Raw genomic sequence first — 16,567 nt, forward strand, 5'->3', positions numbered from 1 at the left:
TTTTATGTGATCAACGGAACATTTATATTGTGTGAAGAGAACTTCACGAGTTTCCAGTTTCTTTCAGTTGCTGTTGTATATGCAATAGTTCTAAAAATATATTTTGAAATCTAATAAATTATTGATATGTTTTCTTATAGACATGTTGAAAAGTCATTTAAGAGTCATTATTTTTTTTGGGGGGGGGAAGCTGGAGTACATCAAAAATGAGCAATACCCTCGCTGGGACTTGACCCTGAACCTCTTGAATATGCGGGGAATGTGCTATCATTACACCATAAAGGCATACAGAGAGGAGGGAGAAAATACCTTAAAATGTATAAGAATACATATAGACATGTATAAGAATGTAATACATAATATATAGATATATATTAGATTGCCCTACCATGCTTGTCACTTTCCAAGAACATGTAAAGAAACTTCTTGTTATATAGGTGAAAGAAAAAAGGTTAGAGGGATTATTTGCTGTTGATTATATGAGTACATTCAGTTTTATGGCCTATAAAAATGGTTTGTGTGTTTAAAAATAACTTTACTGCTTTATGTTGCCACAAAAAAATTGTTTTGAAATGAAGTGGAGCATTCTTTTAACAGCATAATCTTTGTTAGATAAAATTCTTTCATTTGTATCACAGTAAATTGATGTCTGCCATGCAGAACAAAGGTATTTGGACAGACTGTAGTTCCACTATATAATAACGCATGATTAAAAAGTCTTCATAATTTAACAGATGGGATATGAATAATGTGACAATAATGCTTTCTTTCTTTTTTTATTAACAAAATAGTATAATTCCAGTACATCTAATATTTTACATAGCCAGTTTTGAATTTATAAAATATGAGACCATAGCAAGTAATTGCTCCAGTAAGTGAAATATCCTTTTCATTGGTATTTGTTGGTAAAAGATTTTATAATCCCCTTTGAAGACAATCTCATTGGACAGGAAGAGCTTTATACACATATAAATTTAAAAATAAAATATCTATAAGATGAAAAATAATCATCATAATTACACATTCTTATAATTATTTTTTTTTATAATTTAAGGCAGAAGTCTATTGTATTCCAGGAAAAGAGTTGATTTTTTTACCGTCTCCCATATCCTAGCAGAATAATGAAACCTAAAAAATTTAAATAAAAATTATTAATATAAAAATCTGTAAATTTTTTTCATTTATATTCACTGACATTAACAAAGTTGATCTACAATACTGTTTGCCAATTTCAGTACTTGGACAACTTTGAATTTTAATTGATTTGGTACAGTACAAAGTCTTAATCCGGATTCTGATATTCAGAAAGATCTGATCTTACTAAGTTTATAAAATAAAGGAGATTGTAGTACTTGACACAATGAGACATGTGTACTGTAAAAGCTGAAAATGCAATTTTTCTCTTGACTAGCTGAGATTCCTGCATGTCATTTTCAAACACCTGCTAGCTAGGGTATTGAACTGTGGCAAATGACAATATGCTGATTGATGCTATATTAATGGTGGCCGCAATTGCACTTTCAGCCTTCATGTCATTATGGGAGTTTAGCATTTTTCTATCTGACATAAATACTTAAAGCCCAAATGTTGCCATGTCTATAGGCCATCTTACTAGATTTAAACTAATGTTCTAAAATTTGGAAGTTTACAGAATTACCAAGTCTTAATGATTCCAGATTTTGGACTTTGTGCTGTATTACTTACTAAACCGATTTTTCATAATTTTACGCATTAATTAAGATTGTAGCATGTAGTAGAGATGTGAGCAATATATAAACATATAGTAAAATAGATCATTAGATCAACTTCAGTACCACTTCATCACGGAAGAGGAATATTGAAATCAATTAAAATTTCCCTTCTACAAAAATCTTTGCTTTTCTGCATCCAGAATTAGCTGATGGACCATTTCAATGTATTTTAATTATAACAGTTCACCCGGAAATTCTGGCCCTTTAAAATTTTAGGTTTTTCAAAACAAAATTTACATGAATTATTCACTAACAAACAACATATATAAAATTATTTGAAACTATAAGGTACAATTTATCATCTAATATGTTGAGAAGAGTAGCATTTTTTAAAATTTTTATAAGATATTTTGTCACGATCATGAAATTCAATTATTAAGTTATTCACAGGACAAAAATGCTGCAGTTGAAATGACATGATCACATTGGAATTCTGCTCACCTGAAAATTATCAGTGACACAATTAATTAGCTCTTCAGTGATAATATTCATAAAAAAGGCTAAAACAAACTGTGCAACTATATCAAAAAATTTTAAATCATAAATTCAATTTAAAAGAAATATTTTTTTGGATGTGGAGTAGGTTTTAAAGAGTAGGTTTTAAAATTAATTTATTTCTCCAGTTTCTGCTTCAAGCAGGAACAAATATTTAGCTTTTTGATATTTTCTGTGTTAGCCACAAATAAAATAAAATAAATAAATAAATAAAAATAATAAATAAAATAAAATAAAAATAAAACAAAATCTCACAATAAACAAAAGTTCACATTCAGCATAGTTTTTGCAACATTTATTAAAAAAGTGTAACTATTGCAGTTTGCAGTTTAATGAAACAGGCACATCTTAGCCTATGAATATATTATATAGAGTAGGAAGCATGGTAACTTAGCTAATATCAAGCATATGAACAAGGATCTCTAAAGAGCATGAGCTCTAACTGTTATTAAATTTTAGAAGCTCCTTTGTTAATAATTCAAGAGACATTAATGACACAGCATATTTAATAAAGTTCTACAATAAATCTAAATTTCTACATATGTGGTTCAACAGTATTTCTGTCTAAATCCACATTCAATCTAGTTGAAAAGTGAATTTATTAAAATACCATAACAAATTAATCCAATTTAGAATTTATTTAATACCTCATCAGCAGCATTTAAGCTCCTAGTTTGGTTAGGTTTGGTTTACTTGACTATGGCAAAATACTTGAGGGCTATCTGCCTAAGGAAAAGATGCCTTCATGGAGGGACTTTCTAAGGGTGGCTCATATACATATTACACATGGGGAAACTATGTAAACACCCAGGCAGCCAGTGCATTCATGGGAATCAAACCTCGTACTGAACTACCGGTGTTCAGCGACTTTACCATTTGGCCACTGGTGGGGGCATTTGAGCTGCATCAAACAAATCAAAAGGAAGTTCAAAGTTCACATTGTTGCCACTTAGTGTTCTCTATGTGCTTCTACTGATTTTCGCACTGCCACTCAGAGGCAAGTGTCTGTTCCAACTGGAACAGTCATATTAGTATAATCAAGCAATCACGTTCATTCTTAACCATCCATCGTAAAAACTAAGATACATCAATATAATTGGTAGATTCATTGAACTGAAGTGATAAATACAGACATCTCAAGATTACTATTTTGATCACTACCAATTTTTAACATTCAGCAAGTGCTGTATCAATGTAGTAGAATTTAATAAATGTTAAAACCAAAACTTTTAAACAAGCAAGACCCCAATTCAAAAAATTTGTAATGAAATTTAAAGAAAAAAGAACATAAGAGGAAATCAAATCAAATTCATCAGGGAAGAGGAACACTGAAATCAATTGAAGTCTCTCTTCTACAAAAATCCTTGCTTTTCTGTATCCAGAATTAGCCTTTGAACCATTTCAATGTATTTTAATTACAATAGTTCACCTGAAAATTCTGGCCTTTCCCCAAAGCAAAGAAAAAAAAAGTAAATTAGAATCATGTACCTTAAATAAAGAGAATTCTATTTTTTTAAGGAATTGAAAGCGAAAGTGAAAAATTAAAATATTTCAGTGAAAGATATAAATCAAAATTTTAACTTTAAACATATAGCATATAATCCAAAGAATTTTGAACTTTAGTGAAATTATAAAACTTAGGTGAAAAGATTTAATTAAAACTCACAATAAGTAATTAAAAACTTTGAGCACTTTCATTGGACCTCAATCGAAGGTCCTTATATGTATATAAAAGACTTCCTTATATATATATATATATATATGACTTCATATAGATTTAACAGCGCATACCAGTTTTTTTCAGATAAAGCTGTGTGTGTCAATAGAGATCGTGGCATAGATAAAACCTGATGGCTTAGTGAATCAGCAAGACATTTAAATCCAGGGTGACCTTTATATTCTGGAAATTGATCTTTTGAGGCATCTGAAACATTACAACATAGTTATGAATATAGAGAAACAAGATATGATACATATTTAATCTATAAATTATATTACTAAAACTGAAGATAAAAGGAAAGCACAGCCACCTCAAATCAAATAATTTGCAAAATCCAGTTTTGATTTTCTACTAATTTTATAAAAATTTTAGTTCTTTTAAGTGTAAACCAATGTAAATGTACTTTATTTACGAGCATAAGAATTTCAGTCCTCATCTGCAAGAGGTAGATGAATTATAGTCTACTAGCCCAAATAATACTGTTACGAATTTGGTATTTAAAAAGCTAATGTTAGTTCAATTATAAATTAAATGGTTTTATTTCTCGCGCAGTGCAGCGCGTGACGAATATTAAAAGAAAGCTAAGCTGGAAAATTGAAAATACAAGAGCGCGTGCATTAAATAAATAAATATCTCTTTTTGATTCCGAGAAAGTACTGGAAAATTCTAGCGCGTGATTTTAAAATCTTATAAAAGGAGGAAAACATCTCAGTTTGTGGTAGTTGCTTAGTTTGTTGTTGTTTAGAAAACTGCTCTTGTTGATTGTAGCAAATTCGCGGATTAGCTTTCTTTAGCTGTTTTGAATTACGTTCTATTGGACATTTGAGTAGTTAAAAGATAACTACTGTGAGATATTGTAATACTGCATGATAATTTGAGAAAATTTAAGCATTTTTGTTGTGATAATAATAAATTTTTGTTCATTTTTCATCGGACTTGTGCATTCATTTCATAACGAACCCGTATGCACGCAACAATTTTTGGTGTCAAAAGTGGGATTTGAATGCCAATAACAAGAGCAATGGAAGAGCAATTAAGGCAGTTAATATCAGCCTTTGCCTCATTTAAAGAAGAAATGAAATTGGGCCAGTAATCCGTTAAGGACGAAATGAAAGCCATTCAAGCTGGTCAAGAAAAGATTGAAGCATGTCAAGAAGAAATGAAAAGAGAAATTACCTGCATAATAGAAAATAAATTTAAAGCTATGGAAGGCAGAATTGACACAGTTGAAAATAAAGTTGGACAAAATGAAAAAAAAGTTTCTTTCGTAAAAGATCAAATTGAAGAAAGAGTTTCTTCGGTGAAAGAAGAAATAGAAAAAAAAGTTTCTTCTGTAAAAGAACATATAGAAGGGAGAGTTTCGGCTGTGGAGGAACGAATTGAAGGAAGAGTTTGTGGCGTCCAACACCAAGTCGAACAACAAATTGATGAGAGAGTTTCTGCAGTTGCCAAAGAAATGGGAACTTTAAAGAAATTCGTAGCGACGGCAGGGAGCAAGAGTGATGATTTTAAATTCTTACCGATGCCTGCTCGTCCATTTCTGAAGCTATCCACATATGATGGGAAGACATCCTGGCAAGTGTACAAGACTCAGCTTTCTATCGTTGCGGATGCGAATGGATGGGATTCCCAAGCTAAGGCCTGTCATCTCGCCGCTTCTTTAAGAGCCGACGCAGCGGATATCCTTCAGACTTTTCCCGAAAACAAAAGCTCTGTCCGGCGCCTTGGAGCTGCGCTTTGGAGAGAAGTGTTTAAAAGACTAAAGCAGGCTCCAATTAAAATCTCGTCAACAGAAGCCTACCGAAACACTTCAAGAGCTCGCCACTGATGTTGAAAGGCTGTCCCATCTCGCCTTTTCGGAATGCCCGACAGAAACAAGGGAAATCCTGTCCTTGCAATACTTTATCGACGGCATCCGGGATACTGAAATACAAAAAGCTCTACGAATGGCGGAGGTAAAAGATTTAAAAAGCGCTCTAGTGTACGCCATGAAATTCGAGGCAGCCCAGCAAGCCACTCGTCGAGACCGCCACCCAGTCAGAGCTGCTCAAGTCCAGGAGCCAGGGGATCAAGTCACCGCTCGTCTAGACGATTTAACTAGACAACTGAACGCCTTGAGATGGAATATTGGTGAGAAGAAACCGACCGTTAAGTGCTGGCACTGCTGTGCTGAAGGACACATACGACGAAACTGCAGAATACCCCAGGGTACGGATGTTAAGATCGCTTCTAACAAGCAGCAGGGAAACTAATTAGTGGCCATCTCGCGGGGCGGAGGTTGCCAGATAATGAAAAGCCCCAGTTTAAAGCGCTTCAGATATCTGCAGTGAGAGGCGACAGTAATGGACTTTTCATAATAGGGCATATTAATGGAGTCCCCTGCAATATGACGACAGACACAGGAGCCAACGTTACCATCATCCGAAAAGATTTGGCTCAACAACTGGAAAGCAAACTTATCTGGACGCCGCCCTGCGTTACCCTACAGACTGTGTCCGGTGAGAAGATCGACATCACTGGGAAAGTAAATGTTAACATCACGTTTGGAAGTGCCGTTTACCATCACACGGCATATGTAGCAGAGATCACTGATTCTTGCATACTCGGATTGGACTTTCTAAGGAAATACAATTTTACCTTGGACTTCAAAAATAACGAATTGCATTCTGCGTCTGAGGACATAACGTTATTTGGAATTAATAATGAAGAAGTTAAATCTGTCCACAGAATCATAGCACAAGACAATATCACAATACCGGCAAGAACGGAAATTTTACTCCCTGGATCTATAGCCGAAAACAGAGATTTCCGCTACGGCATCATAGAATATACCAATAAGTGTAATAGCCCGAAAGGAGTACTAGTAGCCTCAACACTCGTCGACCTATCGAGAATGGTTATCCCGGTGAGAGTTGCCAATGTAACTGAGAAGGCGAGAGTTATTAAGAAAGACGACGTGGTTGCAGCATGTACTCCAGTAACCAGCGTTGAAAGAAAGAGCAATATCCAAGAATCCGTGTCCTCATCAGAGAGCATTACATTGGAGTTATTGCAGAATGCGCAATTGAACGATGAAGAGAAGAATGCTGCCGATCGCGTCATTAAAGATCTTCAAGTTGTTTTCTCCCGCTCGTCTTCTGACGTGGGTCGAACTAGTTTGACACAACATAGAATAGATACCGGCGATCATCCCCCGATCAAGCAACATCCAAGATGTCTACCGTTTGCTAAACAGGAAGAGGTGCGAACACTGTTAAAAGATATGGAAGAAGGCGATGTCATCGAGCCTTCAGCGAGTCCATGGGCATCTCCCATCGTTCTCGTCAGAAAGAAAGACGGCTCAACAAGATTTTGCGTTGACTATCGCCGGTTGAATGAGGTTACGAAGAAAGACAGTTACCCTCTTCCTAGAATTGACGACATTCTAGACAATCTTTCTGGAAGCAAGTGGTTCTCAACACTTGATTTAAAGAGTGGGTATTGGCAGGTAGAAATACAGCCTGAAGACCGAGAAAAGACGGCATTTACTACGGGACAAGGGCTTTGGCAATTCAAGGTGATGCCGTATGGACTGTGTAATGCGCCTGCAACATTCGAACGTCTTATGGAGATTGTTTTGAAAGGTCTTTCCTACGAAGCCTGCCTGATATACCTGGACGACATCATCATCGTCGGAAAGAGTTTTGAAGAACATTTAGTAAATCTTAGGACGGTGCTTCAGAAACTGAAAGAAGCCAATCTGAAGCTGAGGCCCGCTAAATGCAAATTGTTCCGAAAGGAAGTGACTTACCTGGGACATGTCATCTCTGCAGAAGGTGTGCGCACGGATCCTGAAAAGGTATCAGCGGTTAAATCCTGGAAATGTCCTGAAAATGTCCATCAGCTGAGAAGCTTCCTAGGGCTTTGCATCTACTATAGGAGATTCGTGAAGGACTTTTCTTCCATCGCAAGACCCCTTCACAAGCTGACAGAGAGCAAGCAAAGTTTCTTGTGGACAAAAGAATGCGAGGATGCATTTAACAACTTAAAGGAGGCTTTAACATCTGCTCCAATCCTGACGTATCCTCAGCTCGACCGACCATTTATTCTTGACACCGACGCGAGCAATGAAAGTGTCGGTGCTGTTTTGTCCCAAGAAATAGACGGCCAAGAACGTGTAGTGGCGTACTGGAGCAAGTGCCTGTCTAAACCGGAGAGGAATTATTGTGTCACCAGGAAAGAGTTGCTCGCCATAGTCAAAGCTGTAGAACAGTTCCATCACTATCTATATGGCAGAAAATTCCTGCTCCGCACTGATCATGCATCATTGACCTGGCTTTTAAATTTCAAGAATCCTGAGGGTCAAATAGCCAGGTGGATACAGAGACTCCAAGAATATGACATCACTATCCGTCATCGTAAGGGATCATCACACGGAAACGCCGACGCCCTGTCTAGAAGACCTTGCCAAGAAAGCTGCCGATATTGTTCCAGGGTGGAAGCGAAATACGAGCTGCTGACTCCGGTCGCAAGACAAATTACAACATCAACATCGGCTGATCGAGAACCGTGGAGTGATGATGAAGTCAGGAAAGACCAGCTGGAAGACCGCGACATTAAACCCATAATTTATTTAATGGAGTCATCAACCAGAAAACCTACCTGGCAGGACATTTCTATCTGTAGTCCTACAACCAAACAGTATTGGGCACTCTGAGATTCACTTCACATTCGAAACGGCGCCTTATACCGGAAATTTGAATCGGATGATGGGAAGACGTTCCGATGGCAGCTGATACTTCCAAGATCCCGCATTCCTGATGTCCTTAAAGAACTACATAACAGCCCTACGGGAGGTCACTTTGGAATAATGAAGACCTTACAGAGAGTTCGTGAGCGCTTTTACTGGAATAATGCAAAGGATGACGTGCAAAATTGGTGCTGATCCTGCGATGCCTGTGCAGGTCGGAAAGGACCGAAGAGACGCAGCCGAGGCAAGCTGCAACGTTACAACGTAGGGGCGCCTTTTGAACGTATCGCCTTTGACATCTTAGGACCTCTGCCACGAACTGCTGATGGCAACAAATACATACTCGTTGTCATTGATTACTTCACCAAGTGGCCTGAAGCGTACCCTGTTCCTGATCAAGAGGCTGTCACAGTAGCTGAGGTAATGATACAGCACTGGATTTCCAGGTTCGGAGTGCCTCTTCAGTTACATTCCGATCAGGGAAGGAATTTTGCCTCGGCAGTAATCAAAGAACTATGCAAACTACTCGGCATTGACAAAACTCAAACGACGCCATTGCATCCCCAGTCGGACGGCATGGTAGAGAGGTTCAATCGGACCATCCTTAACAACCTCTCATTAGTGGTTTCCAGAAAACAACAGGACTGGGACAAGAAATTACCACTCTTTTTACTGGCTTACCGCAGTGCTGTCCACGAGACTACCGGCTATTCTCCATCACAAATGCTCTTCGGTCATGATCTTCGTCTGCCTTGTGATCTATCGTTTGGCCGCCCTCCGGATGCTCCTTCATCGTCTGAGGAATATATTCAAGATCTCCAGGCCCGGTTTGAAGTGATGCACAACTTTGCACAAGAGCGAGTCAACTTGGCGACGGAGAAGATGAAGACCCGATATGATACAAGAGCTACTGAACATCAATTCCACGAAGGAGACAAGGTGTGGTTGTGGAATCCGACTCGACAAAAAGGACTCTGTCCGAAATTACAGCCACCTTGGGATGGCCCGTACACAGTCCTAAACAGGTTGAATGACGTCGTGGTTCGGATTCGTAAGTCTTCGAACTCTAAACCTAAAGTCGTTCATTACGACAGGTTAGCACATTACTATGGCCATAATGTAAATATTTGTAAATAGTATAAGATCATGGTCCATTTTGTTTTTAAATGTGTATTTGATTTGATTTGTATTTAGTATTTGATTTGCATTTAGTATTTGATAGCATTTGATTTGTTTTATTTATTGCATTTATTGTTCATGTTGTTTATTATTGTAATGTAATGCTTATTAATGCATTCATGCCACAGTTGTAAGTTTAGCTTAATGTCCAGGGATTGTACTGCCCGGGACGTGCAGTCCTTGGGAAGGGGGCAGTGTTACGAATTTGGTATTTAAAAAGCTAATGTTAGTTCAATTATAAATTAAATGGTTTTATTTCTCGCGCAGTGCAGCGCATGACGAATATTAAAAGAAAGCTAAGCCGGAAAATTGAAAATACAAGAGCGCGTGCATTAAATAAATAAATATCTCTTTTTGATTTCGAGAAAGTACTGGAAAATTCTAGCGCGTGATTTTAAAATCTTATAAAAGGAGGAAAACATCTCAGTTTGTGGTAGTTGCTTAGTTTGTTGTTGTTTAGAAAACTGCTCTTGTTGATTGTAGCGAATTCGCGGATTAGCTTTCTTTAGCTGTTTTGAATTACGTTCTATTGGACATTTGAGTAGTTAAAAGATAACTACTGTGAGATATTGTAATACTGCATGATAATTTGAGAAAATTTAAGCATTTTTGTTGTGATAATAATAAATTTTTGTTCATTTTTCATCGGACTTGTGCATTCATTTCATAACGAACCCGTATGCACGCAACAATTTTTGGTGTCAAAAGTGGGATTTGAATGCCAATAACAAGAGCAATGGAAGAGCAATTAAGGCAGTTAATATCAGCCTTTGCCTCATTTAAAGAAGAAATGAAATTGGGCCAGTAATCCGTTAAGGACGAAATGAAAGCCATTCAAGCTGGTCAAGAAAAGATTGAAGCATGTCAAGAAGAAATGAAAAGAGAAATTACCTGCATAATAGAAAATAAATTTAAAGCTATGGAAGGCAGAATTGACACAGTTGAAAATAAAGTTGGACAAAATGAAAAAAAAGTTTCTTTCGTAAAAGATCAAATTGAAGAAAGAGTTTCTTCGGTGAAAGAAGAAATAGAAAAAAAAGTTTCTTCTGTAAAAGAACATATAGAAGGGAGAGTTTCGGCTGTGGAGGAACGAATTGAAGGAAGAGTTTGTGGCGTCCAACACCAAGTCGAACAACAAATTGATGAGAGAGTTTCTGCAGTTGCCAAAGAAATGGGAACTTTAAAGAAATTCGTAGCGACGGCAGGGAGCAAGAGTGATGATTTTAAATTCTTACCGATGCCTGCTCGTCCATTTCTGAAGCTATCCACATATGATGGGAAGACATCCTGGCAAGTGTACAAGACTCAGCTTTCTATCGTTGCGGATGCGAATGGATGGGATTCCCAAGCTAAGGCCTGTCATCTCGCCGCTTCTTTAAGAGCCGACGCAGCGGATATCCTTCAGACTTTTCCCGAAAACAAAAGCTCTGTCCGGCGCCTTGGAGCTGCGCTTTGGAGAGAAGTGTTTAAAAGACTAAAGCAGGCTCCAATTAAAATCTCGTCAACAGAAGCCTACCGAAACACTTCAAGAGCTCGCCACTGATGTTGAAAGGCTGTCCCATCTCGCCTTTTCGGAATGCCCGACAGAAACAAGGGAAATCCTGTCCTTGCAATACTTTATCGACGGCATCCGGGATACTGAAATACAAAAAGCTCTACGAATGGCGGAGGTAAAAGATTTAAAAAGCGCTCTAGTGTACGCCATGAAATTCGAGGCAGCCCAGCAAGCCACTCGTCGAGACCGCCACCCAGTCAGAGCTGCTCAAGTCCAGGAGCCAGGGGATCAAGTCACCGCTCGTCTAGACGATTTAACTAGACAACTGAACGCCTTGAGATGGAATATTGGTGAGAAGAAACCGACCGTTAAGTGCTGGCACTGCTGTGCTGAAGGACACATACGACGAAACTGCAGAATACCCCAGGGTACGGATGTTAAGATCGCTTCTAACAAGCAGCAGGGAAACTAATTAGTGGCCATCTCGCGGGGCGGAGGTTGCCAGATAATGAAAAGCCCCAGTTTAAAGCGCTTCAGATATCTGCAGTGAGAGGCGACAGTAATGGACTTTTCATAATAGGGCATATTAATGGAGTCCCCTGCAATATGACGACAGACACAGGAGCCAACGTTACCATCATCCGAAAAGATTTGGCTCAACAACTGGAAAGCAAACTTATCTGGACGCCGCCCTGCGTTACCCTACAGACTGTGTCCGGTGAGAAGATCGACATCACTGGGAAAGTAAATGTTAACATCACGTTTGGAAGTGCCGTTTACCATCACACGGCATATGTAGCAGAGATCACTGATTCTTGCATACTCGGATTGGACTTTCTAAGGAAATACAATTTTACCTTGGACTTCAAAAATAACGAATTGCATTCTGCGTCTGAGGACATAACGTTATTTGGAATTAATAATGAAGAAGTTAAATCTGTCCACAGAATCATAGCACAAGACAATATCACAATACCGGCAAGAACGGAAATTTTACTCCCTGGATCTATAGCCGAAAACAGAGATTTCCGCTACGGCATCATAGAATATACCAATAAGTGTAATAGCCCGAAAGGAGTACTAGTAGCCTCAACACTCGTCGACCTATCGAGAATGGTTATCCCGGTGAGAGTTGCCAATGTAACTGAGAAGGCGAGAGTTATTAAGAAAGACGACGTGGTTGCAGCATGTACTCCAGTAACCAGCGTTGAAAGAAAGAGCAATATCCAAGAATCCGTGTCCTCATCAGAGAGCATTACATTGGAGTTATTGCAGAATGCGCAATTGAACGATGAAGAGAAGAATGCTGCCGATCGCGTCATTAAAGATCTTCAAGTTGTTTTCTCCCGCTCGTCTTCTGACGTGGGTCGAACTAGTTTGACACAACATAGAATAGATACCGGCGATCATCCCCCGATCAAGCAACATCCAAGATGTCTACCGTTTGCTAAACAGGAAGAGGTGCGAACACTGTTAAAAGATATGGAAGAAGGCGATGTCATCGAGCCTTCAGCGAGTCCATGGGCATCTCCCATCGTTCTCGTCAGAAAGAAAGACGGCTCAACAAGATTTTGCGTTGACTATCGCCGGTTGAATGAGGTTACGAAGAAAGACAGTTACCCTCTTCCTAGAATTGACGACATTCTAGACAATCTTTCTGGAAGCAAGTGGTTCTCAACACTTGATTTAAAGAGTGGGTATTGGCAGGTAGAAATACAGCCTGAAGACCGAGAAAAGACGGCATTTACTACGGGACAAGGGCTTTGGCAATTCAAGGTGATGCCGTATGGACTGTGTAATGCGCCTGCAACATTCGAACGTCTTATGGAGATTGTTTTGAAAGGTCTTTCCTACGAAGCCTGCCTGATATACCTGGACGACATCATCATCGTCGGAAAGAGTTTTGAAGAACATTTAGTAAATCTTAGGACGGTGCTTCAGAAACTGAAAGAAGCCAATCTGAAGCTGAGGCCCGCTAAATGCAAATTGTTCCGAAAGGAAGTGACTTACCTGGGACATGTCATCTCTGCAGAAGGTGTGCGCACGGATCCTGAAAAGGTATCAGCGGTTAAATCCTGGAAATGTCCTGAAAATGTCCATCAGCTGAGAAGCTTCCTAGGGCTTTGCATCTACTATAGGAGATTCGTGAAGGACTTTTCTTCCATCGCAAGACCCCTTCACAAGCTGACAGAGAGCAAGCAAAGTTTCTTGTGGACAAAAGAATGCGAGGATGCATTTAACAACTTAAAGGAGGCTTTAACATCTGCTCCAATCCTGACGTATCCTCAGCTCGACCGACCATTTATTCTTGACACCGACGCGAGCAATGAAAGTGTCGGTGCTGTTTTGTCCCAAGAAATAGACGGCCAAGAACGTGTAGTGGCGTACTGGAGCAAGTGCCTGTCTAAACCGGAGAGGAATTATTGTGTCACCAGGAAAGAGTTGCTCGCCATAGTCAAAGCTGTAGAACAGTTCCATCACTATCTATATGGCAGAAAATTCCTGCTCCGCACTGATCATGCATCATTGACCTGGCTTTTAAATTTCAAGAATCCTGAGGGTCAAATAGCCAGGTGGATACAGAGACTCCAAGAATATGACATCACTATCCGTCATCGTAAGGGATCATCACACGGAAACGCCGACGCCCTGTCTAGAAGACCTTGCCAAGAAAGCTGCCGATATTGTTCCAGGGTGGAAGCGAAATACGAGCTGCTGACTCCGGTCGCAAGACAAATTACAACATCAACATCGGCTGATCGAGAACCGTGGAGTGATGATGAAGTCAGGAAAGACCAGCTGGAAGACCGCGACATTAAACCCATAATTTATTTAATGGAGTCATCAACCAGAAAACCTACCTGGCAGGACATTTCTATCTGTAGTCCTACAACCAAACAGTATTGGGCACTCTGAGATTCACTTCACATTCGAAACGGCGCCTTATACCGGAAATTTGAATCGGATGATGGGAAGACGTTCCGATGGCAGCTGATACTTCCAAGATCCCGCATTCCTGATGTCCTTAAAGAACTACATAACAGCCCTACGGGAGGTCACTTTGGAATAATGAAGACCTTACAGAGAGTTCGTGAGCGCTTTTACTGGAATAATGCAAAGGATGACGTGCAAAATTGGTGCTGATCCTGCGATGCCTGTGCAGGTCGGAAAGGACCGAAGAGACGCAGCCGAGGCAAGCTGCAACGTTACAACGTAGGGGCGCCTTTTGAACGTATCGCCTTTGACATCTTAGGACCTCTGCCACGAACTGCTGATGGCAACAAATACATACTCGTTGTCATTGATTACTTCACCAAGTGGCCTGAAGCGTACCCTGTTCCTGATCAAGAGGCTGTCACAGTAGCTGAGGTAATGATACAGCACTGGATTTCCAGGTTCGGAGTGCCTCTTCAGTTACATTCCGATCAGGGAAGGAATTTTGCCTCGGCAGTAATCAAAGAACTATGCAAACTACTCGGCATTGACAAAACTCAAACGACGCCATTGCATCCCCAGTCGGACGGCATGGTAGAGAGGTTCAATCGGACCATCCTTAACAACCTCTCATTAGTGGTTTCCAGAAAACAACAGGACTGGGACAAGAAATTACCACTCTTTTTACTGGCTTACCGCAGTGCTGTCCACGAGACTACCGGCTATTCTCCATCACAAATGCTCTTCGGTCATGATCTTCGTCTGCCTTGTGATCTATCGTTTGGCCGCCCTCCGGATGCTCCTTCATCGTCTGAGGAATATATTCAAGATCTCCAGGCCCGGTTTGAAGTGATGCACAACTTTGCACAAGAGCGAGTCAACTTGGCGACGGAGAAGATGAAGACCCGATATGATACAAGAGCTACTGAACATCAATTCCACGAAGGAGACAAGGTGTGGTTGTGGAATCCGACTCGACAAAAAGGACTCTGTCCGAAATTACAGCCACCTTGGGATGGCCCGTACACAGTCCTAAACAGGTTGAATGACGTCGTGGTTCGGATTCGTAAGTCTTCGAACTCTAAACCTAAAGTCGTTCATTACGACAGGTTAGCACATTACTATGGCCATAATGTAAATATTTGTAAATAGTATAAGATCATGGTCCATTTTGTTTTTAAATGTGTATTTGATTTGATTTGTATTTAGTATTTGATTTGCATTTAGTATTTGATAGCATTTGATTTGTTTTATTTATTGCATTTATTGTTCATGTTGTTTATTATTGTAATGTAATGCTTATTAATGCATTCATGCCACAGTTGTAAGTTTAGCTTAATGTCCAGGGATTGTACTGCCCGGGACGTGCAGTCCTTGGGAAGGGGGCAGTGTTACGAATTTGGTATTTAAAAAGCTAATGTTAGTTCAATTATAAATTAAATGGTTTTATTTCTCGCGCAGTGCAGCGCATGACGAATATTAAAAGAAAGCTAAGCCGGAAAATTGAAAATACAAGAGCGCGTGCATTAAATAAATAAATATCTCTTTTTGATTTCGAGAAAGTACTGGAAAATTCTAGCGCGTGATTTTAAAATCTTATAAAAGGAGGAAAACATCTCAGTTTGTGGTAGTTGCTTAGTTTGTTGTTGTTTAGAAAACTGCTCTTGTTGATTGTAGCGAATTCGCGGATTAGCTTTCTTTAGCTGTTTTGAATTACGTTCTATTGGACATTTGAGTAGTTAAAAGATAACTACTGTGAGATATTGTAATACTGCATGATAATTTGAGAAAATTTAAGCATTTTTGTTGTGATAATAATAAATTTTTGTTCATTTTTCATCGGACTTGTGCATTCATTTCATAACGAACCCGTACGCACGCAACAATACTTTATAGCACAAATAATAAGGAATTATTTTTCTTGCCTTTAAATATGTATGTGGAGTTTAACTTTAAAAACTATATTAAAAAAATATTAGCTACCCTTAAACTTTTAAACTATAGGAAAACATATTTACTTAAACCTTAAAGATTAATTAGACTAACTTTTGAGTCATGCATAAAGTTCTATGATTTTTCAGCTTAAAGTATGTTTTCTTATAATCATTTTGTTACTGCTGATAACGAGTGACCGTAATTGAAGCAGATGTTGAAATACAGTCTTTTCTGCTTGCACTGCATAATTCTAGGATGCGTTGTGACATAATTTTTGTCCTGTCTAATGAAATCGAAGAACTCAAAAATTCATTTTTTGTCATATACTC

General features: G+C 39.0%; 1 protein-coding gene across 2 annotated transcripts in view; it reads right to left on the bottom strand.

Moving 5' to 3' along the window:
* Window positions 1-760: 760 nt before the first annotated feature.
* LOC118181884 (nonsense-mediated mRNA decay factor SMG9) overlaps window positions 761-16,567 on the bottom strand; it is a 75,723-nt gene continuing 59,916 nt past the window's right edge. For both annotated transcript variants that reach the window (XM_085821819.1, XM_085821820.1), the window contains exons 12-13: window positions 4,038-4,170; window positions 761-1,128 (exon numbers count right to left, since the gene is read on the bottom strand). In XM_085821819.1, coding sequence (XP_085677945.1) covers window positions 1,050-1,128; window positions 4,038-4,170 — 212 coding nt within the window. In that variant the 3' untranslated portion in view covers window positions 761-1,049. The remainder of the gene's footprint in view (window positions 1,129-4,037; window positions 4,171-16,567) is intronic.

Source organism: Stegodyphus dumicola, chromosome 8 (assembly GCF_044657685.1).
Source record: "Stegodyphus dumicola isolate Sdum_Otavi_A_Nest chromosome 8, ASM4465768v1".
Lineage (NCBI taxonomy): Eukaryota > Metazoa > Arthropoda > Arachnida > Araneae > Eresidae > Stegodyphus > Stegodyphus dumicola.